The sequence below is a fragment of the Asterias rubens genome, chromosome 7, assembly GCF_902459465.1.
Source record: "Asterias rubens chromosome 7, eAstRub1.3, whole genome shotgun sequence".
Lineage (NCBI taxonomy): Eukaryota > Metazoa > Echinodermata > Asteroidea > Forcipulatida > Asteriidae > Asterias > Asterias rubens.
The window spans coordinates 5,657,091-5,682,309 of record NC_047068.1 but is presented as its reverse complement, the minus strand read 5'-3'; the positions used below and the strand labels follow the sequence as shown (position 1 = coordinate 5,682,309).

Below are 25,219 nucleotides of genomic sequence, written 5' to 3'. Positions count from 1 at the left end.
CCCCAAATTATACATGTTGAATACTCTTTACATGAGTTGTAAAGATTTGTGTCTAAATTTTAAAAGGAGTGTCCATAATACTGAAGTCACAATTGAAGCTGAGGGCGAACCGTGTGTGCGATTTTTAGGCTTGTGCCGGCATTCAGAGGCACTCGTACAATCCTGCCTACATGTATGTACGATAAACTGTGTAACCTTCCGTTGGTATGTCGCCTTCCTGATGTGTGCGATGCTGTGCCGGACATCGGCCAGGCATTGACTGATTTATTGCAGATCAGTTTGCAATGCAAAATGCCACACCAGGTTTGAAGTCCGAGTTAACTTGGATGCCCGCCCGATTCCTCAAAAAGACAAGGCAACGCAAGGAGTCGAAAATGCAAGCCTCGGCAACTAGTGCGACTAGTGTCAAAGTTAGGACTATTGATTGCTTAGTCAAGTCGCAGCTACTGTTTTTCAACTACTCTGTTTTAAAATCGTGTTGCCATAGTCGCGACTACCTGCTTGGTGCAAACCAATTAACTATTTACGACAACATAATTTACTTACGAAAAACAATCAGACATCATTGACACAATCCTTCAATCCTTTTAGCGTGAATATTTGTGCCTGCGTCAAACAATATGCCGCAATGCATCTTGGGAATTAAAAACTAGTCGCGACTGGTCGAGTGGTAAGTTTCACTAGTCGCCCATGCTTAACATTGGCCTTCCAAACACCTAGTCTGTCTAGCATGAACTGAAACCATATTTGGTACTTGGAAGGTTAGTATGGTCATGGATGAAATAAAGCCTACCCCGCTTTGGTGGCCGCTTGGTCATCACTAACCACTGCAACATTGCATGCATACCATCAGCATCGAATAGTCTACTTCAGCATAGCTTAAGGCTGAACAGGGCCTCTGCAGTGAAACCACATAACATCTCCATGCACTCACCAAGTATACAGAATCATATTCAGGCCTGGAATTACATTTCCATGCTGGCTACAGAGGCCATGACCTCCGCTGCCCCTGCTCTTAGCCTTGGTGCCCCTTCAAAAGTTTCCCATTGATTTTAGGAGACTCCAATGGAAGTGCCCTTTGCACAATGAAAATGGCCTTGCCCTTTTACAGATGAGATACCAAGCCTGCATAATATTTCATTCCAATGTCTCATAAGAAACCCATTGCAGAACGCAGTTCAAGGCCTTCTTTATCACTGTATACTTTTCTTCATATACCCATTAGCTTGATTGAATAACTTCTTGCACTGAGTGAGACACTGTAATTGAATTTCAAAGTCATTTTGTATTCCCGTAAGTGAAAATAAAAAATCAATGGCAATCTCTTGCAGGAGGTTCTACCATTGATTTTGTGGGTAGGAAGATTTGTAGCCTTCGTATTGTTCACTTCGTTTGCTGCAGGAATAATATCACCAAGATGAAAACAAACCTCTACTGTTTACTAACCCCATTTTTCTGCAATCTCTTTCATTTTTAAAGCTGAAGTTCTTTTAAGTGGTACAAAAGATCTATTCAGAAATGGTTACCTGTTCATGTTTGTCGGAATGTCATTTATCCTTCTAGAAAGACTCTGCTAGGGTCGAAACGTCTGGCCATTATGGGTTTTTTTTGCAAAAACTGTCAAGTGAATTATTTGATCTCATTTTCCCGTGGAGAAACCAACATGATAGTTTTGCTTCAATGTAATTATGTACAATTGTAGTTTAACCCACAACAAACACATGACCCTGTCCACTTACGTTTGTGTAGAACTTCATTTTCACACTTTTGCAAAATTGTAAATTGACAAGGGTTGGCATTTCCTACAGACCAACAAACACCTCAGATACTTTTAATTCCCAAGAAGCTGTCAAGATCCATCCCACATAAGGAAGTCATTGATTCCTCCTCCTCCTCTTCCTCCTTGAAGATCCCTTGAATAAATGTCCCAGAGGTTGCCATCTCATTCATTTCATACCCCAGGGGTGTCATCTTCCTGTCTCTGTAACCAGGGACCAAACTTATCACCTTGGTCCCATCAAAATATGTTTACATGCAAGGTGCGTTTTTTTCTTGATACATACCTTCCCTTAATCCTTTGCTCCTCTTTTTGCTATAAATGGATTGTTTAAATGTTTGGTACTTGTTTAAATACCTCTGACAAAGGTCCGGTTTGGATCAAAAGCTACTAGTTTTATATACAAAGTACTAAACAAGGTTACTGTATGTAATGTGTAATTATGGCAGTAGTGTGTACGTAAATATGGCAGTGGGCAAGTTCGGGAAAGGATCTTGGAGTCTACACAAGTGTACATCATTGATACTTTTTAGTGTTTGTTCTAAACCTGCCTAATGTAGATCAGTGGTCACTCAAACAGACTCTAATTCAAAGAGCTTCTATTCTATAAAAAGCATGCACCTTTGAAGACTTTAGAGGCGCAATTGTTTTGTAAATAAATAAATAATTCCCATCGTTCTTCGTGTAGATTACCACACACCAGGAATGCATTGTGAACATACAGAGTACTTGGGAGGACATCTGCAGAGAAAGCACTGGGTACCAATCGATCACGGGGAGCCAGGGAAACTATAAACGGCGCCCAGCCGACAGAAAACATTCCAATTAAATTAACAAGGAATCTTGGGTAAATGCTGTATCCTCTTTCGTCAAGAGCCGACGACATCGGACTCTTGAGACTAAACTATTAAAGAGGAATAATTGAGGACGAGAGAGAAGAGGGGATGGAATTGGTTGGGTTTTCACCCCAGCAGATATTGACGGCCCGGGGCTTGGACAGTGCCATAAAGCCCAATAAATCAACCGTTATTGGATTGATTTACACAAATTACAAATTCGTCAGATTTTTTCATGCTGCCTGTGGTTTGTTTTCAAGTGTAGAAACATATGTGAACACTTTGTGCTGTGTATGATATGGACTCCTAAAATAGGTACGATAAATAAATAATACTGAGTGCTTTTGAAAAGGTTGAGTTGATCTGGAGTTCAAGAAAGTAGAGGATGTGTGTGGTTTTTTGTATCGCACTTTTCTAGAGTGTTTCAAGCTGTCACAGACCTGGACTTGGGGGGGGGGGGCGTAGGGGGCTTGTCAGTGTTGTAGACCTTACTTCGTAGAGCCCTAAATTTGTAGAGTTGCTTAGTGCAGTTTGTGGTATCATAAAGTTGGTAACCAACCAAAGAAACTTGTCATGTGATTTTTTAGTGACTGGTCCCCTGACTTATTTTTGCGGTAACTCTTCTCAGATTGTTTATTCCTAGACCCCTTGCATATGACATCACACACTCAAAAAGCGCCCTCTCTTGGGTCAAAAAGCCCCCTAGCTGGGGACAAAGGAGGCAAATAATTGGACAATAGCTGTTCTTTTTACATGAATCATGCGCGTCACTGTATTAGGGATTATTTTTCCGTCATGGACATTAATTTTTGTTCTGGATTTTCAGCGACATCTCAAAAATGCGACCACAGTGCCTTTTGAAATAAATCTTTTACATGTTTATTTTATTTTATAAACAACAACATTTAAAATCAGGATTAAAATTCACAAACGGTTCTGAAAACCTTTGCCTCCAATCATAGAGCAACGACAGAGTTTACTTGACATAGTTGGTCAAGGCGGATCCTTGGTGAGATCATGGAGGAAGCTACCTCAGTTGGTCAGATAATCCCGAAGGTAGACTGACGCTTGTCAAACTCACTGTACAGACACGGAAACCTTTATGCTTCAGTTTTTAAAGCTCTTAATTGCTCAGGACTAGATGGAACTACACTGCATTACATTACACTGTACATGGTAAGACAGCTGGGTGCATTATCTCTTATTACACAGGAAGTCTACATACTGCTACTAGTTCCTTTGTAATGTATCCAGGCCATACACAAATAGTCAGCATCAAATTAATATTGTACCTGAAATGCTTTGCATTCTCAGTACATACATGTAATGTACACTGTAGTAGGCCCTACTACATACTATACAGCATAAAAATACGTTCCAAGTTTTTGGCCAGGATTTTAGAAAGGTTGTCTTGATTTGCTTGAAATTACAAATATCAGTGTCCAAATTAATCACTTACAATACACCACGTAAATGACAGATAAAACAGGGTGTCCAAATTTAAAACTAAGACACCCCTCTGGCTAACACTAACAATATACTTTGAGTACTGCTGTGCAGAGTACAATGCACTGTAGACAGTCCACAATTTTAAACATTTACGAACATATTGCACCATTGACGTAGGAGTATAAAATGTGTTTAATGATTTTAGACATGAAATAGTGACAAGGGCCTACTGGTCAAAGGTTATTAGCAGGTACACAGTGTGCAGTGCTCTGTAGAAGTAATTGAGAAGACCTTGCAGAAAAGACTAAAGAGACAGTGTACAACTTATCAGCCTGTTTGCGAAGTGCTGATTTTATTTTTTTAAAGCGAATAAAAATGAAAGTCTAGTTTGGAATTCGAAAGGATAACATAATTCAAATTTGTGTCATTTTACCTAAATGTATACATGTACAGTGTAATAATAATAATAATAATAATAAAACACATCTAGATTCTATATAGTTCCAAATCCATTAAAAATGCTCCCAGGGCTTTACAACAATAAAAACTATCATTAAACCACAAAAAGCAAAACGTATTATAGTTGTAATACATGTGAAAGATGGGTAATGCATTTATGTTGTGTTATTAGGTTATCCTCAACAGAAATAATTCATTTGATAATCGCTGCTGTCAATCTTGAATCCAGTAATTTATCCGCATATCTCTGCGATAGATTGTTACCTCATCTCTGCAAAGGTACACCTTGCCCTTAAGCTCTCTATAGCGGACTGTAATCAACAGCCACTTAAAGCCATCAAGAATTAATTGGTTTTTAATCTTGCATATTGAGCAGGTGTGAATCATCCGCTGAAGATATCAGTGTCCTGTAATGGAATATTGGAATAATGCCTAAAGGTTGAATTGGCAACAAGTGTTTGACGATCTTTCTACCTTCCTCCATGATCTTACTTAATCAAACAATTGTTTGAAATTTATGTACATTTGGTTTGCGGTAACACCATGTATCTACTTGCCAGGTAGATTTTGTTCTTTAAAAACTGTCCTGCTAGGCCCCTATATATTCTACTCCCTCGGAGTAGATTTTCAGAATTCAGGAGACTTCTCAGTTCCACAAAGATCTGTTCTGCTTTTTACCTGGGCAGAAGGTAGATAATCGGCAGGGACTACTACTTCAGCATTAAGTGGGTTGCTATTAACTTCACTACCGCAGAGTGAGTTCTTAATTGGTCTCAACGTTTCGACTAGCCTGCTCTACTCATCGTCAGATTTGAAATTGTTTCATTTTTTCCCCCTCTGTTTATCATGAACACAGGGTCAGGTTGGGGCAAGGGATGTTTTGCACCATATCCTCCGGTCTTACAAAGTGTTTGATTCATTTTGTTTTTCTGTTTGTGTTAAACACAGGGACACGTCAGGGCAAGGGAGGTTTTGCACCATTCTCCGATCCTACTCAAGAGGTGCTCAGGGTATTCTACTAGTTTATGACATCACGAGTAGATGGTCGTTTGACGGCATCAATCGATGGATTAAAGAAATTGATGAGGTGAGCAGGGAATGATGGTTGTCTCATTTTTGTTTTATAGCGAAACTGTCAATCACACATTAAACTGTTGCACAAGTTTACATATCTTGCAATATTTAAGCATTGATTTAATAGATGTTTTATTAAATTTGCATCACAGAACTCGGGAAAGTACTGAGTACATGTATGTAGTGCTAACACACATGGGTAAGGCCAAGATTAACATAAATTTAAGCATGGTTTAATTTGCTATGCTGGTGGAATATATTGCATTAAAAATGTTGTAAATTACTTGATAACCGAAGACTATGTACTGTACCTGCGCATCTTCTGTGTACAATTTGTCTGGCCTTAAAGTGATAATTGAAGGAGATTAGAATTTCTGTCCGAAAGATTATAAAAAGGCTTTGCAAAATCATTGTCCAATTGTTGAGCAACAAGAGCAGATATCGCACAAAATTTACCGCACATACTGTAGATGTACAGTACATAAGAATCCACTTTTAAAAATTAAATCAGAAATGGTCCAGCTATATGTGTACGTGCGAAATGGTTCACTGTAGCTTAAGAAAGAGGGGACAGAGGTTGAAAAAAGGTGGGAGGAAGGTTAAGAAGTATGAACAAAGAGGTGCACAGTAAACAGTTTGAAACCTCTTGTGTAGAGAGTTGAATGATAAACACCTCCATTTCCCCCCCCCCCCCACAAAGTGGAGGGAATAAGCTTCACAGTTCCTGAAAGACAGGATTTAAGTTCTAGATTCCCTTCAGTCAGATAAAACGAGGCACACACTGAAGGTTTGGAGGAATACATGTAGGAAAGAAGACACCCAGAGGAAGTGGTGATAAGTTCATGTTCCTTTAGGTGCTAAAGAGAGAATGGGCATCTCTAACAAACATGAGATGGAAAATAAAGAAACGACCCCTAGGGTAAGGAAATGAATTGAGAAGGCGGTTCAGGTAGATGGAGACAACTTTATATCTTCAAGGGATCTAGAGAGGATGGAATATAGAAACATTGGAGTGCGAGGGAGAGATGCTCAAATCCACAAGGTGAATAATGACTCTTAAAATGTCAAGTAAAGCGGAAGGAGCAACCAAGTTGAAATAATGGAATCAGACGAAGGTGTAGAGTACTCCTTGGGGCTATAGATAAATGGATGTATCAAAGACTCAAAGATTTGAAAAAGAACATTCATAAATACCCCAGAGAGTTTCTCTACTCCTATTGGTGGAGAGCGCGTCACATGGGGGTGTTTAAACGTTTGATAATGACCAGCTGTGAGCTGTTCATAACTGGTTGTTTTCAGATACATTTGGGGCCCGATGATGGTAGAAAAGATACGTTTAGCACACAACCTCATTCCCATAGCTGATCGAACTCGCCATTCCATTTTGGCCCATGAATATGAGGATGCAACTACTACTATGCGCACGAATGCATATCCAAAAACATTGTACATTTACAGAGCTCGAGGAAAGGACGTCGGAAAACGAATCAGTTGTACAGAGTTTCTTACACTTTTACGCCTTTTAACCAAAGTGGCATTTATGATAGGGAATAAAATAGTAGTGACTTGTTCTTAAAATACCGTGTGAAAACCTTGCACGGTCATGGCCGTGCAATAAAGGCCTGAGCCGAACACGGCCACGACCCTGCCGGTTTTAAACGGCAGCTTAAGAACTCGTCAATACCCTTATTAAAACTACACATGTAGATAAGTTTGAGATGGGCCTCTTTTCTGCACTTACCATTCTCCGCTTACTGGATGGGCAATCGGCAATTATCTACGCTGGCTGTGTAAGTAAAGAGTGCCTAGTAACATTGAGTATGCACATGCACAAGCAAAAATTCCCTGTTAACCTGTGAAATAAGCTTGATGTAAGTGTGGAATTCCCTGCTTTCTCTGAGCGCCAATTCTGTGCTTACGGTAAGCAGAACCATAAAATTTGACCCGATCCCCATGTTAATATACATGTAAATCATTTTCAGTGATTTTTTTTCATTGAGACAGCTCTTCTAATTATAAAGCTTTCTCATGAATTTCAGACATTTTTCATCTAGGTGTTTAATCCCTTAAGACCCCCATGCCTGATCCTGCATTTCTTCCCATCAATCTGGGAAAAAAACACTTTATATAAATTATTCCAAGGCTGGGCGAGAGTTCTTATAATCTGTCTATTAATATATATTGAAAGTGACACGTCAAGACTTAACCAGAGTGGGCAATCCCCCCTTGGCAAGTTAATAGCATGGTCTAAAAGGTCTGCACTATTGCCTCATTAATCAAAGATGCTCCCAAAGAGGTTGTGATGATCTGGTGTTAACAGATCAGATCTAGAAGGTGATGTTGCTGATGAGTGAGAGGCAGAAGCAATGGACAATTTGGGAGGAAGCTTCATCGTAGAGACAACATTTGTGTTTGGGAGAGTGTGATGATGTGTTACTAGGGTTTGTCCTGAACTTTTTCATTGACTGACCAGCTGGACCAGTTAGCTTGTCATTTCACATCAGTGTGTTCACGTGTCCATACAGAAATAATAAGGATATTTTCCAACATTGAACATAGCCTGCAGGAAGAGAATTTTGACTGATCCTGGGATGTTTTATTTAGCATTCTGCCAGCTGACCCGCATTAAGGGAAATTGATGTTTCTCCTATAATGCTCTTTTCCAAAGAGTGTGTTGTGTAGGGGGAATCTACACCAAGTAGTTTTTTCAGAACTCCTGAATACCTGCTACTCTGAGTGATAGTATGAGCTCTTTTTGATGGGTCATATCCAAAAGAGCTCATACTAATATGGCTATCCAACCTTGATTTGATAAGATCCCAAATGGCGGCTACAGCTACAATGTACAGTTACAACTTTTGTTCAGTGTGTTGTTAACTTCAATGCAAGATAACGCAACATTCCAGCTGTGGCTGTAGCCATAGCCACTAGTCATAGCCAGTTAGCCACTAGTTCAGACACGGCTTCACATTGATCCCAGGGAACTCAACTCAACCCCTGTTTCCATATTTTTATAACCAAATCATTTTACAGAAAGTCCACACAATGAATGATTCATTAAAAATTCATTCATAAATACCTCAGACAGTTTCTTCATTCCTATTGGTCGAGAGCAACAGCCGGGACAGTTGTGCCACATCATGCGATACGCGCACATCATTCCCTTATAAGGAATTGTTTGCCCGATCGGGCCGAGTGCCTTACTATTTCATAGCTGGAGGGGTGTTGTGTTAAAAGAAATCATTGAAAATTTGTAATATTTGCATTTATTTTACTTTTTTACCAAAAAGTGTTGATGTTTTTTGACCGAAAAGGTATTTATGAATTGGTTTTCAACTAGTGGTTTAAACCCGCCGAGGCCTGGTTCTTGATAATTTACCTTGACTTCGTCTCGGTAAAATTATCAAGAACCAGGCCTCGTTGGGCTTAAACCACTAGTTGAAAACCTCTTCACCACACATTGATTCCCTTATTAAATCATGCTTGATACTTCATCAAGCATCAAGATAGGATTCTGCAAAAAATAAAATACATGTACATTTCTAGAGAAAGTGGAAGAAAATGCACTAATGTATTTGTTATTTAATATTCACTTCCTTGAGCACTATCGATCCAATAAAACATTGGTGCCTTTTGAACTACAAATTTATTTATGTTCATTTTGGTAGTCTGGTAGTCTGGATACCACGCAGGGTTTTTTCCTAATGTGTAATGAACAAAGTAGAGTCAGAGAAGATTAGGGTTTGTTATTGAATCCTCAAACAATATTGACCTTCACAGATTGCTATCAAAAGAATAATATACAAATAAGATAAAATAAGTAAAGTCGGTCAATGAATAAATGCTGGTATTAAACAGCAATATCATATCCATGAAAAAAACAAACAATAAAAATGTCCCTCACCTTCAAGCATAATCATTAACCACAAATAATAAAAGTGTCAAATGACGATTAAATTCTGTAACTTCAACTTAAACAAAATATGGTACATGTACATGATAACCGTTCAGTAATATTTAATTACTTGAATTTTAGTTTAGAGTGATCTGTACCTGTACAGTACAGTGCCAAGGTCATGCATGTATGTACAATGTTGTTTATGTATTGAAAAGGGTCATCAATCATACTTAAAGGCAGTGGAAACTATTGGTTATTACTCAAAATAATTATTAGCATAAAAATTACTTGGTGACGAGTATGGGGAGGGGCTGATGGTATAAAACATTGTGAGAAACGGCTCCCTCTGAATTGACATAGTTTTCCAGAAAAAGTAATTTTCCACAAATTTGATTTCGAGACCTCAGATTTAGAATTTGAGGTCTCGAAATCAACCATCTAAACGCACACAACTTCGTGTGTCAAGGGTGTTTTTTCTTTCATTATTATCTCGCAACTTCAATGACCGATTGAGCTCAAATTTTCACAGGTTTGTTATTTTATGCATATGTTGAGATACACCAAGTGAGAACACTGGTCTTTGACAATTACCAATAGTGTCCACTGTCTTTAACGCATAATATATGTGTCATCATGTGAGGGCATTACTAACAAAATGTTTCACTAACAAAATACTATTGGTTTTGGGATGTACTGTACCAAGGCAACACAAATGTGACCATCCACCACCAATGGGCTGTAAAGTTGACACTTTTACTGTTATGTGATTAATGCATTATTGGAGAGAGTGTGTAATCAGCCTTCAAAATGATACCATCCACATTTAAATCAGACTTTTCTTGACGAAGTTATGATTTCTCAAAGCCACCTACTTTTTTATTCAGATTTCTCAAAGACTTCTTGAAAACCGAAACAATTTAATAGGCTCTGCAATGTGCAAGTGCGACTTTACAGCCCATTGGTGGTGCATGATCACAAATTAGAAGAGTACATTTTGGTTGGTGACAAAGACATTTTATGTTTACAGAATTTTGAAAAACCTCAACAAAACTGAAAGAGTTTAACTTGTGGATTTTGTATGTCTATAAACAATGAACATCATTATTAGTTGTAAAACTTACTCTCGGATGTGGTCTAAAAAATGAGTGTGATGGTTATTTTTAAGGAAGTTGATAAGTCCAACTCTTGCTCTTTTCTCATTATTTAAGCATGCACCGGGTGTACCTAAGATTCTTATCGGCAATCGACTACATCTTGCCTACAAGAGGCAAGTCAGCTCTGAGGAGGCGCAGATCTACGCCATCAAGAACGACATGGAGTATTTTGAAGTCAGTTCGTTGTGTGATTACAATGTGACGGAGTCACTGACGGAACTATCCAGGGTGGTTCTCAATCGCAATGGGATGGAGAGACTGTGGAGGACAAATAAAGGTAAGAGGAGGGGGAACCAGGGGGGATGTCTGGAAAAGTTGTCTGTACGCAGTTGTGAATGTGGACACTCAACTTTCATTTTAAGTTCACTCGACTCTGTGTGAGCGCAACTTAGTCTGTTTCCTCATGGTTCTTCGCTGTGAAAATATAGCAGAGAAGTTAGCAGTTGAAGTTAGCTATATTCATGTGAACATGCTCTATATTGTTAAAATGATGACGGTGAGCATCTTAGATGCCGTGATACTTTTTTAATACACTTCCAGATCCTGGTCAATCTTTACCCTCCCGAACCCTTCTTCATGTATCCTCTTTGCCAGAAATAAAGGACTCAAAAGGACAGAGGGTTGTTGGTATAAATGACAGTTGCTTATCAGTGACTGTGTAGGTCAGGTGTTCCAATCTTATTTTGGGGGACTTGTGAAGGCTTACTCCATCTTTGGATGTAATACCAAGGAGCAATAGTATCAGTTATGCATTGGGTCGACTCTCTCGATGATACTCTCCCAAAAAAAGATGGGTTGTGGTCACGTGATGCATTTCATTTCATTTGCATTTCGTTTAAATTGTCTTGGTTGTGAAGCCAAGGACTCTCAGAAAAGTGAATTTAATCATTGTATAAAAGATGGAAATTTGCATCAGGGGAAACAAATAAGCACTGTAATACTTAGTACTATCCCGAGCTCCATACAAACATCACAGGCATAATGCTCGGCTGGGATTCAGACCCACGACCTTTACCATTCTAGAGTAGTGTCTTACCAACTACAGCACCGAGATGACCCGGTAGCTAAAGGCCCCTTGATTTCTGTACTTGTCAAGAACCCCATTGGGAGAAGACAAGGAAGGAAGTTTCAGTTTTAGATGTAGGAGGAAAACCACAGAGATTTGTTTCCAAGGAAAACCCACACAGACTGGGAAGGGACTTAAAACCCAATCCCTATAGTTCCCCCGGTGTGATTCAAACCAGGGAAGGAAATGAAATAAACCACTATCCCAACCTGACCATGTAATATATCATCTTGAGCCATTTAGTGGAATATATATATTTTTTTTTGGGGGGGGGGGGGCTCAAAATAAGCGCAGGTAAATTCCTCTTTTTTCATTGAAAGGAATTTTGTTGGGAGGAAAATAAACAGGTATTTAAATGCCATAGGGATTTGTTGTTGAATGTTATGCGCAACAAAAAACGTTTTTGTGCTACATGTACATATAACTATAGCAGGAAAATTTTCTAAAGCGCATTTCACAGGTTAGCAAGACAATTAGACAGCAAGCCAGCTTGGGCATTCATCATGAATTTAAGCGCATTTCATAGGTTAGCAAGACAATTAGGCAGCGAGCCAGCAGGTGAATTCATCATGAATTAAAGCGTATTTCACAGGTTAACAATTAGGCAGCGAGCCAGATTGCGCATTCTTCATGAATTAGCACAGTTACTTCATTTATTTTCATACAGGGAAGCACCAAAATGTAAGCATGCCTTTTTGTATGCTAATAATTATTGAAAGCGCATTGAAATGGAAACTTGCGCAGTCAGCATAAAACCAGGGATTTAGCAGCTGTATGAAATTGAGCCCCAGTTTAAGTGCAAAGTTGGAGCATGTCAATATTATGGAGAGTAATATTCCCCCTGGAGGTAGATGATTGGACTTGGCTATGGTTCAACCATGGTAAAACCCAAACGTCTCCATCACACTAACCTAAATGCATATCTTGTCTGTCAAGCAACAATGGCAATTTGGCCGGCATTGTAAACGGATCTCTTGTAAACACACTGCTACATTAATTTGAGCATCAGGTTTGAAGAGAAGAGAGGGGGTAAAGGATCCATTCTGGTTGCTGTCCTAATTCTGTCAGATTGGGATGGTTTGTTCTGGCTTTGAGGCACGTACAGATTGCTCAAATGCATGACTGGTCTCATTTCTTTTTTGTATGAAGGTGGTCAGTGTTTGATCACACTATTGTGTGGGTCATTGCATTGAATCAGACTTAATTAAGCAAATGAAGAAACAACATTTAATTACTTTGCAGTTGAAATGTGATATTTGCATTTGCTAAAAAAAAATATTTAAAAATTGAATTAGCTGTTTCAAATTGCTTACGTGTACCAACCATAAGGACCTATTGTGTTAATGCAAAAAATTGGTTAATGGTCTGACATTTCGACCCTAAATGAAGGCTAAATGACAAAGAATCTGCTTAAAAAAAAGATCTTAGCCTGGAGTAGACTTTGACTTTGGCTTTATACATGTAAGCAACATAACCACAATGAGTTGGCTACGTATGAGGACTTCAACAGCCTTCCAACCTGGCCCAATTTCATGGCTCTGCTTACCGCCAAATTCTGTGCTTCAATCATGATTCCCTGCTTACGTGCAAGCGCAGAATTTCTGCGCTAGCCTTGTGAGCGTAGAATTTCTAGTAACGTGGAGTACGCACGCGCAGAAGCCAAAACTCGCCGCTAACCCGTGAAATACGCTTGCCGTAAGCAAAGAATTCCCTGCTTCCGTAAGCGCCGATTCTGTGCTTGCCGTAAGCAGAGCCATGAAATTGGGCCCTGTTTGAAACTCACACAAGTTCACTGATTAGTGATATTGAGTTTCGTTGGTGAAATCGTACATTCACCCAAGTTCCACGACAGTGACACAAGTCTTAAAATATTTTTTTTTACTTAAACTCACTTAAAATCTTAAAGAGACACACTGCCTTGGATCGAGCGAGTTGGTCCATGAAAAGCAGTTAAAACTCGTTTTGTTATAAAATGTATGGTTAGAAAGATGTTTTTAAAATAGAATAATGATCCACACAAATATGCCTCGAAGTTTGAAGGGTTTCCCTTATTCTCTTTGGACTAACTCGGCGCTCAATTTTGTGAGGGCAAATTTGTGACTCCACAAAATTGTCAATCGTGTTATTTCGCAAAGTAAAAGGTAAACCACGCAATTTCGAGGCATAATTGTGTGGATCAATGTATTCTACTTTTAAAACTTATTTCTAACCATGCATTTTATAACCAACGGTTAAAAACTGCTTTTCATAGAAACCAACTCGCCCGATCCAAGGCAACATGTCTCTTTAATGCAGACTCGATCACTTTTGAAGGAAAACATTTTAAACCGTTGTAAAAATACCCTTAGATGTATCTCCTCCGTTTTTGAAGTCACACGCTAACTGTGTACTTTCTCACTATGGGTCATCTACAGCTTTCTTGATCTGTAGGTTGAACTGTAGTACACCAGCTAAGATCAATCCAACAGATTTATTCAGAGACTTTGGTACTTTGGAGATTTATAACAAACCTTTCACTCTGAAGGTGTCTATCATCAGAAATCCTGCTGAAACATTATTCCTCCTGACATACTGAAACTAGTTAACTTTTTTCAACTTCTAGTAATAAGTGGTGATTCTGAGAAAGTCTTTAAAAAAAAACGGCAACATCTCAACCAGGGTTCTGTTCATTTTTAGGAGCAATGTGTTGTAAACCTAAAAGAGGATACCCTTGCACAGTGTGTATTAAGCACTGTATACATACCGTACTATCCAGAGTTCAGTGAACAAAATATAGGCAAATCACTCATGTGGGATTCAAACCCACAACCTTTGCATTGCTAGAGCAGCTGCTTACCACTATAATGCTAGACCACCGAGCTAGCCTGGTGGCTAGAGATAGTTTGAATCATATGTGTTAGCAGTTCTAATCCTTTGTTCTATAGGCCTACCATTTATAAGTGTAACCGAGAGTGGATCAGACTTTTTAAAAAGTCACCTTAAAATTTTGACTTGAATCCACCTTTTATGTATGTTTTTAAAATTGATGGTGTCCTTTTGTAATAGAGCCTTGGTATTCTTTCTGGGTTGGTATCCTACCACCATAATGCATTGTGTATTCCTAGTAAGGGTCAAACTAAGTATCATCAAAGAGGAAAATGAGTCAGTGACTTCATTGTCATTGCTCACTCCACAGCTTTAAAGGAGCAGTTGAATGTCTTGAATACATCAACATGGGTTACAGGAAATAACAATTAATTCTGAAAGGCAGTGGACACTATTGATAATTACTCAAAATAATTATTAGCATAAAACCTCCCTTGGTAACGAGTGTTAGGGAGAGGTTTATAGTATAAAACATTGTGAGAAACGGCTCCCTCTGAAGTGCCATAGTTTTCGAGAAAGAAGTAATTTTCCACGAATTTGATTTCGAGACCTCAGATTTAGAATTTGAGGTCTCGAAGTCAACCATCTAAGCGCACACAACTTCACGTGACAATGGTGTTTTTTCTGTTATTATTATCTCGCAACCTCGACGACCAATTGAGCTCAAATTTTCACAGGTTTGTTATTTTATGCATATGTTGAGATACACCAAGTGAAAAGACTGGTCTTTGATAATTACCGATAGTGTCCAGTGTCTTTAAACACCATATGCTATAAGGTGTTTGTAGTCAACAGATGTTTGTTTGTTTGTTGGGTTTTTCTGGGTTTTTTTTTACCAGCAACTGAAATTTCAGTTGCAACCCAGTTTTAGAGAGGTGCTCCAAGGTTTAATTCAGTTTTGTCATATACTCAATTCCCAATCGATAGAGTCCTAGGTAAAGAAAGAGGGGGTGGGGTTAAAAAAACTGAGTCTCTATCATTACTCTAACAAAATTTCTGTTAAATTTCAAATTCAATGCTTTTTTGATTGAATACGTGTACCATAAAAATTCAGGAATGAACTGAAAATTGTATGTACTCAACTGTACAGGTCATATATTTTAATAATTATACTTGAAAGGTATCAAACACAGAGACATTTAAACTGTTTTAAGGTCTGCTTTTTCCCCCACTTTCATAAAGACACTATTTATTGGAAAAACACTGAATCTTTAAGCTTATTAAACTTAGTTTACTTGTTTCTTATCAATTCTACATGTACATTTCTCTCTATTTTCAGTGTTGAGCCTTCAAGATTACTGTTGCCGTGTTATCGTCAACTGCACATCAACGTATACAATAGACAAACTGCCTCTACCACCTCAGATGCGATCACGTCTCAAGTCATTCGCCGACGCCAATCACATGTACCGCTACATGCTGCCCCCACTGGACGTTCGCTTAAAGAAACGCAGAACTATTTTAAATGCCACAGACCCGCCATTCTCATCTAGAAAGAGCTGTATTATATCATGATATATATGGACAACAGTTTCCTTGTGAAACGGAATCGGATTCCTCAATGATACAAAATTTTGTCTTAAGAAAAGACTTGTCTGAAACTAGTTTCACTGGATGGAGACTTGTACAACCCTATGTTTACGTTTTCACCACCTGTTTTTATGACCCATGGAAAGTGGTTTTCAGCTTTGTACTTCTGAGTGGGAGACTCGTCGATCCAAGTTCCCAAGCTTTGATACACTCTTCAATACCCGGATAAGGATATACACCCTGAAAAGACTGTTGCAGGCGTGTCAATGCCTTTCTTTTTAGGGCATCCTGAATTGTAAATTTAAACTCGAGCATTTCATGGGCACCAAGGCAATGAACAGGGGGTATGGAGGCAATCACCCTCGTTGCCTCCGTGTGAAGTATGAGGCCTGCTGTTGATTGCAGCCACATAATCTGTTGTGTTTGATAAGTTGTAGCCCTTAGTCCACTCTTAGTTTTTACATCCACCAATTGTCAAAGATTGAAGAGTTCTGCATTGCAGATTCTAAGATTCGTTTTCATGAAACCCTACAAACCGGAACATAAACAATTGTGATCTGTATAAGGCGGGGTTATCCAGCGAATATTGCTTTGTGCACCTGTTGACCACCTGACACTTAAGCTACCCTTAATCCTCAAAAATACAACCACAAGCTGCAACTGATTTGAATGAACTCATCAGAACTATATTGCCAAACTATGATTAAAATAAGGACATGCATCAGCAATCATGAAGATTAGTTGTTGCAAACTGCCTACCGATGAATTATAGTGGCCTGACGTTTCGCCCCTTAGCAGAGTCTTTCTCGAGGGATCTGCTGGCATCAAAATGTCAGGCCATTAACTATTCTTAGCAACTCTAGAACATTTGGACCTGTCTAAGTTTGTGATTTTGTTTCTTCACATTTTAAGGCATGTTTCTACTAATGTTTGTGAGTGCACTCTTTCTAGCTCTGACCGGTGGCTAGCAATCGGCTTAAATCCCTTCACAAAAAATAGTTATTAAATGGAAAAAAGATCGCACGGCCACAAAGTAGAGTAGGAAACAGGACTCTTGAGAGTGCTTTTGTGACTTGATTCTGGGGTGTCGCCATTTGCAAAAATAATGAGTAATACACCACAATAATGTGTACGTATCAATTTATCACTAAAATTAACGGTGCATGAAAGGGTTACGTGATGACATTCAGATGGGTTATTATACATCAGGGTTCATCATTTCCTAATCTTCCCACCAGCGACCACCAAGTTGTAAATTCTCTAAGGAAGTTTGCAAGATTATTTGCTGACCTTGAAGAAGCTGAAAAAAGGAAGCGCTGTTCATATCTTCCGACCAGCAGCAACAAACTCTGAGGCAATTTGTAAGATTTGTTAAAGACCTTGAAGAATCTAGACAAGAAGTAGGAGTTCCTGTTCCAAGACTCAGCCTGAATCATGGAGTACAGCTTTCCTTGAGTCACATCAGGCGTTCAGACTCGGGGACGTAGGTTTGAAGGACCTTGAACACTGCAAATTTTCACAGGAAGTCGGTCCCCTTGGGGCAGAAGTGAAACATTTTATTACTTTCGGTTGACTGTTGTTGACTGTTGTTGACCTGAACTGTGAACTGAAATGTTAGGAAAGGGTAATTTAAACTGTGATATATCATGGATCCTTGTGTACACTATCCAGGGGTGTACTGGAAGAACAAATTTAGTTGGGAAGAAGAGTTTGTTTGTATTTATTTATTTTTCAACATTAGGGGAAGGTAGATGGCGTTCATAATGCAAACCAAGTAGTTGGATGCTTAAACTAAAGTAAAAAGGTTTATTTCCAGTCTGAAACCAATGACTGTTTTGGCTGTCATTACCATGAACTCTATCCTCTAAGAGGTCACTAAAACAGTTAAAAGACTTCTTAGTAATTTTGGCCTGTATTTTGGGGGCTATGCGTTGAGGTCACATTAAGAAACATAAATGTGACTTGGAAGCAGAAAGGGAAAATTTTTGAAAAATATTTATGCAAAGTTATTTAGAAACTACGACTTGAAATCTCTCACATTGTAATCAGAGACTGGAAGGGAAGATGTTGAGAGTTATTTTGAATGACTGGTTTCTTGTCACTGCTGGAAATTATTTGATTTATTATCAAAAATCAACATATATGCAAACTACAGTAGTTTAAAATTATGTGTTGCATACTAAGATAGTTTCATTGTATCTGAAAAACTGTAATATCGACTCTGAATCCCCCCCCCCAATCTAACTTGACCTTGGTCTGTTTATGTAATCAACCTTTGAGAGCTACTAAGCACAATGTATTTTGCTCAGCAGACTCGGGTACCAGCCATAATAACATGCAAAATGTATATATATTGTAGCTGGTTTCCTGTTTATTTTTGCTTACCGAGCTTCATTTCATGCTGAACAGTGGGATGAAACTGAGGTGAGGTAACAATGATCCATTGTTGTACATAATTATTATCCATCCTGTCTTTTGTTGTTCTGTTAGATTACAATTTTCATAGCATTGTAAATAGACTTGTACAGATGCTCCCATTATTCACAAATGGTGCATAAATTAATCTGATATTCTGTGTATATATATAAAAGAATTGTGTATAGAACAACAACATTGTAAAATGTATTCAATATTGGCATGAGAGTGTCTGGTAGTAAAAGCAGCAATACATTAAAATTGGAAGATTTGGGCCAATAGTCATGGCACTGCTTACCACAGAATATTGAGCTTATGGCTCCCTGTAAGCGCTGAATTCGATTCAGCTTATGGCTTCCTGTAAGCACTGAATTCGATTCAGCTTATGGCTTCCTGTAAGCGCTGAATTCGATTTGGCTTATGGCTTCCTGTAAGCGCTGAATTCGATTCGGCTTATGGCTTCCTGTAAGCACTGAATTCGATTCGGCTTATGGCTTCCTGTAAGCGCTGAATTCTTTATGCGCTTATGGCTCCATGTAGGCGTCATTTTCTACTGTGCCGTTAAGATAAGCCCAAAATGAGAAAGAAGCAGAGACAAGTTATGCAAAAAAAAAAATAGAACTTCCAGCATGAAGAAGCCACAAGACAAACCAAGACCCGATATCAGAAATTATGAAAACTTTCCTAAGATGAATAAGCTCATCAATCAATCTTACATTGCCAAAGACTTATTCAGCTAAAATTCTTAAAAAAGCCAGGACACCAGTCCAAAATTCAATACAATTGTTGTGTGACATGTTGGTTGGTGTCCTGTTTCAGGAATTAGAAATGTCAGACTTTAATCTGAGTTCAGACTTTTTATGTCAGCCTGGGGAAGAAAAACAGCCGTTATTTCTTTAATTCCACATTTAAAGAAATCCTGCTTTGTCTGTTTCTCTACTAAAATCTCTGTGGATCTTTAACTTAAGGGGTTACCAAATGGTAAAAATGCCATCATTTCAACATACCTCCTGTAACTTGAGGCCTAGTTTCAGACTTGTTTTGTCCACAATGACTCTCACCCCTGCTGTTTCTGCTAATACAAGGAGGGGTTGTTTGGTTTAACATTGCTACAAAATTCACAAAGCTTTTCTAATGTTTGTGTTTAATCTTCTTTTCAATTTGTGCAATCGGGTCTTGGTTATCGCTGGTGCATATTTTTTCAAAGTAAAGTGTCTGTCTTTTCAGCAGTCTATTAAAACAAATTGTTTAAAAAAAAAAGTTCCCTAATTGGTTGCCATAACAATAGCTGCTGCCTTTTTATAAGAATTGAAATTTTGCGTGGTGAACAAACATTTATAAAAAAAAGTATGGAAGTTTGCGTTTGATTTGGAAATGTCTCTATTGAACTGTAATTGTTTCTATTTCTTTTTTGTCAACCTGAATGTTGCCCATCAAACTGATTAAAAGTAAATCACATTGGGCTAGAATTAAACAAAGATGACAACAAACAGACTGTCAAAATATGAAAGCCTATACTAAAAGAAATTGCATTAAAAAAAACGAAAATACTGTGGCAGGCTACGTAGAAGGGAATCGTGATACAAGCTTTTTTCACAACCAGTGTGTCAATAGAGGTTGCTACCCCTGGCTTCAGAGTTTTTGTTAGTTCATATATTTTTGAGGTGCAAATACACTTCAAAGTAGCTCATTGTTTGTGTTTTCTTACTGATGCATAATGAATTTCCCATGAGCTGTAATACATCAGTGTTCACCCCTGAGAAATGTTGTGTCATCTTCGTTTCTGTTTGGTGTGAAACAAATGATGAATGATTAAGGCTGCCTTCAAATTAATAGCTTCGCAGTCCTTTAGCCCTTTTTAGATTGATTCAAGTCAGATGTGAAAGTGACAACTTTAAAGGGATGATACAGATATGACCTTGCTCTAAACCAATCAGATATTCATATTATGTGAGATATGACCTCTTTATCAGGTTATGTCATTAAAAACAACCTGAGTGATGACCTTTTTGCTCATATGTCACCAAATATGCCGATTTGTAATTCCAAATTCTGTACCATTTATTGGTAAAAGGTTACTATTGACTTTTATGAGAATGCTCTTTTTGTATTGACAGAATCAAACTAAACTGTTGCAACAAGTTTGCTCTTTTTACTTTTCACCAAAGATCTGTTCGTAAAGTTTGATATGTACCTTGGTTCTCAAAGAAAGTATAAAACCTTTCCTTTCAAGAAGTTGAGAGTCAAAGCTGCATAATTCCAGTTCATGTATTTTGTTTTTTATAGTTGTAGGTAACAAGGCCTCAAAGACAAATGTCATTGAATCTGAGAAACCAAGAAATATCAAAAAAAAATTAATGTCATAAAAAAATTGAAGCATCCAGAGAGAAAAAAACAATATGCAATCCTCTGTTGATTAGTTACTCTACAACCTTCATCTATAACAGAATACAAGCAACTTTTCTGCGTTTAAACATCTTGGTTTCCAGAAAAATATGTACACTAGCAATTTTACGTGTTTGCTAAGAAGTCAGCTAAAACTGTAGTTGTCTTGAAGTTTTTTTCCAAGACATAACTCTCCAAGCAATTAAACGATTGTGATCTTTTCTGATTCCTTCCTTTCCTGTATCCTTTACCGACTCAAGAAGTAGGGAAAGTGTAAATTGTAAAACAGATTCAGAAAGAGCGATGTTGAAATTCCTTTTCAAATTATGTTGTTTGTGTATTGATAAGTTTGTGAATAGAAACTTGATTCCAAAGCTATTTCTGTAGGTATCTTAGTGAATAATTTTAACCAACTCACATTGTTGTATTAAACAGTTTCATTGACTTGATTTCCTTCGATGTTTAATGGAATGTTGAGGAGCGTTCATTTGGATCAGAGTGACCATTTCGAGGTGCTGCTTACTGTGTTTGAACAACATTTTTTGCCTTTAGAGGTACATGATGATGTGGTAGTGCGAATTCATGCTTACTAAAGATTCTCAAACTAGAGTTTTATTCTTGCTAACTCATGAAATATTTATGCAAAGGCAGAGTTTTCTGTTGGTTTTTATGGTAGGCAGCATCAAGACACAAGGTCTTACTCTTTAGTTACTGTTTTTGTAAAGATCGCTTTTTAGTCTGGTGCCCTTGTCAGACACAGGTGCATTCCAAATAGACAGGTGCTAATTAATTGGTGATTCACTTCACAGTGATTGTCACCATGAATTCTAGGAACTAGATAGTTTTGACCTTTTGTTAGATGGCATTTTTGTATTGTTTTGTAAGGAAAGGAAGTAAGGAACACCACTGGATGACAAGCCAGCGTTTAAAAGATTATTTAATTACTATTTAGAAACTCATCATAGTGCCTTCTCACTGACGTCACACTTTTGGTGTTTAGTATTATGCAGATAAATAATTTGCACACGTATGGCCATCCAGCTTAGTGTTGCATAGCATGTGTTCCTTTGGTTCTAGTAACACTCCAGCATGTTAGAGTAACGTCATCTGAAAAGGTTCTTAATGTTGAGTTTTTACAATAGCTGATACGCTAAACAATCCCTCTGAATTATTGCTTAAAGAATTATTTTCTGCCTTATTCTTGCCCCTTTTCTTGCTTTAAATCTTACCCATGTTCTGTTGTTTTTCCTATTACTCATTGCATGACCTTTTCCCGGGCTTTGTACATTTTTTCCCACCTTATCTATGTTCTCTTCTTAAGCTTTCGAAATTTGATTAATGGGTTTTGTTTTCAAGATCAATTGAAGTAAATGGGTGAGAGTTCATAATTCCAGGAACAGCCTGTAGACCTGCTTTAATCATGATGGCACAACACCTTTAAGTTTCCACAGCTTTTCTGAAATTGATTTTTTTGAAATTAAATGAAAGTGCTTATTTTTGAAGAAACTTTCAAAGGTTAAAGGCAGTGGACATTATTGGTAATTACTCAAAATAATTATTAGCATAAAACTTTACTTGGTCACGAGTAATGGGGAGCTGTTGACAGTATAAAATATTGTGAGAAATGGCTCCCTCTGAAGTAACGTAGTTTCCAAGAAAGAAGTAATTTTCCACAAATTTGATTTCAAGACCTCAGAATAAGATTTTGAGGTCTCAAAATCAAGCATCTGATAAAGCACACAACTTCGTGTGACAAGGTTTTTTTTATTTCCATAGTTATCTCGCAATTTCGACAACCAATCATGAGCTCAAATTTTCACAGGTTTGTTATAGTGTCCAGCATCTTAAAGCTTTGAGTGGTGTTCCTTTCTTTTAATCTGATTGTGTTGTGTGTTTATGATCAGATATTTAATGTTATGCAAATAGATGCAAATTGTTTTGCACTGCTGTTTTAAATGGCACATTGTGTATTTATAAGAAATATTGTGTTTGTTTTGTTAAGAAATAACAGCTTTGATTTAATACAGAATCTTAAACAAAACCAAAAGCAGTGATTTGGGAGGTCCATTTACTATGCACAAACTAATACCATGCAAGAATTGAAACTCCGCAAAATTGATTTTTAATTATCCAAAGATTTTTTGTTTATTCTTTGTTCACAAAAAAATCACACCATGTGATTCTTATGATGTATAATTTTATCTTGAAGTCTAATTATCCAATCACAGAAGTTGACAAATGAGAAGTTTGTGATACAATTTTTCTATTTAACAGTGAATCCCATTGGAGGGAGATTAAACCAGTGCCAAATGTATCATTTTTAACCATCTCATTTTGAAATCAAATTCTGTCACATGATCACAAGAGCCCAACTCATAAAGCTTTTCAGTAATTTTGTTTGCTAAGCAAGGAAAGTAAAGTACCAGTCATAAATGTTTTAAGTAGTGTCATTTTGGCTGGTTACCAGTTGCTGAATACTATTTTGCTGTGCTCAACAAATATTTTAGTGCTTACAGGTTTTAGTTTGAGTCCTGAGCCCAATTTGATAGAGCTGGTGAGCAACGGAATTTGCTAAGCATCATACTGTGTTTACCATCTCAATTCTATGAAGTTAACACTCTAAACCTGGCTTTTTGCTTATTATGTTAGCTTTGCCAATAAGTTTAGTATAAATGAGTAACGGTATGTTCTACTTTGTGACTCTTTTAAAGCTATCCCATGAAACTCTCTTGCAGAAACATTGCTCACAAAATTAAATTGCTAAGCAAACGTTAGGCCAAAACCCGACTAATCTTTGGTTGGTAACCTTTTGCTGCTAAGCTTAAGTAAGATCAGTCTTTGCTTAACATCAGAGCTCCATTAGCGTACCTGCTTTATGTAATTGGTCGGTGAGCTTTTTTCTAAACACCTCAGTCACCCGGTTGTTGAAGCAGCAGCTGCTGTGGATTCAAAATCTTGACAGGATAATTTTCTTAATTAACCACAACCTTTACCTTAAGGATGTGCCAACCCAGATACCACTCACAAGTCCTTCAGTAATTTATTGATAGACATAAATATATTTTCTTCTTCATTTTTTTCAATGTGATGCCATGTTGGTTACCGTGGTGCTTGTGCTTTATATTAGAATAATTTTGTTAGGAAACGTGAATGAATCTTATTTTGTCAATACAATTGTTTATTTGAATAAAAGCATTATTCAAGTTAAGATCCGTTTTGGTTTGGTGTCTTCATTTTTGTAGAGTTTAATTACTCAATTCATAATAATTAAAGTCAACATTCATTTCATATGCCTCTTCTCAAGGTATTACATATACAAAATATTACATAGATAAGCCATGGAGCAAGTACTTGCCCAATGGATAAGCAAAATCATAAGCACAGAGGATGGATTTAGAGAGATGGAGGCTTTCAGATTAAGCTACAGGAGACAATAAACAAATAATGTGCAACAAGAAAACATCAAAAACAGACTGGGAAATGCTATGAGAGAAATATGTATCAACTAGCTAGCAGGGCTAAAGCAAACTGGCTAATTACAAGTAGCTGTGGACATGATAAAAGAGCACTAAGTTTCAACAAATGTGTGTCTTCATAACAAAATAATACATAGCAATAATTGTTTCTTCAATATTAACATTTAAGGTTATAAGTACTTTCCACCATTAAAACTTTTTTTTTAAGGGAAAATGTCAGGTTTGTAAACATGTTTTATAAATATACCACAGTGAAAGTTATTGTGCAGACTTGCTTTATCCAAGCTGATAATGAAACTCATTTTCAACTCATAGAATGTACTGGGTTCTTATATAAAACATATCAGGAGCTAAACCTTTCATGGTTCCATAATATAAAAGGTGATCATGTCGGTGAACATGCAGGCACCAAATGTTTCAGCTAAATAATCATAATAATAATGATTCCTCTCTCTATATACAATAGAAAACTAAACCACCAAACTTCTACATTCACTCTTATTGATTAGCGTTTTGGAAACAAAAGCCAAACTGGAATGAGAGAGGATTAAACGGTGATTTTTTTTCCCTAGCTTTATTATACTTCTTCCAAACTTTTCCTAAAACCTGGCACAGTACTAGTCTGATCGTTGAGGGCGATATGACAACTTTCCGTCTGCTAAATCAGGAGTAGTCTGGTAAATCATTAGTAACAAAACACATGTAGATTGAAAAGGGGTACAAGACTAGTTCCAGACGGCTTATGTTTATGACTGACTGCTCAGGTCGCTCATAATTTACAAATCTCAAGCAAACTAGATGGTTAGTTCGTGCAGCTCGTGTCCCCAAACTTTGC

At 37.6% G+C, this 25,219-nt stretch overlaps 1 protein-coding gene across 2 annotated transcripts in view; it reads left to right on the top strand.

Annotated features, from left to right (window-relative positions):
* Nucleotides 1-21,077, top strand: part of LOC117292281 (ras-related protein Rab-40C-like) — a 41,506-nt gene extending 20,429 nt beyond the window's left edge. For both annotated transcript variants that reach the window (XM_033774280.1, XM_033774281.1), the window contains 3 exons: nucleotides 5,470-5,608; nucleotides 10,702-10,924; nucleotides 15,858-21,077. In XM_033774280.1, the coding sequence (XP_033630171.1) occupies nucleotides 5,470-5,608; nucleotides 10,702-10,924; nucleotides 15,858-16,093 (598 nt within the window). In that variant the 3' untranslated portion in view covers nucleotides 16,094-21,077. The remainder of the gene's footprint in view (nucleotides 1-5,469; nucleotides 5,609-10,701; nucleotides 10,925-15,857) is intronic.
* Nucleotides 21,078-25,219: the final 4,142 nt, after the last annotated feature.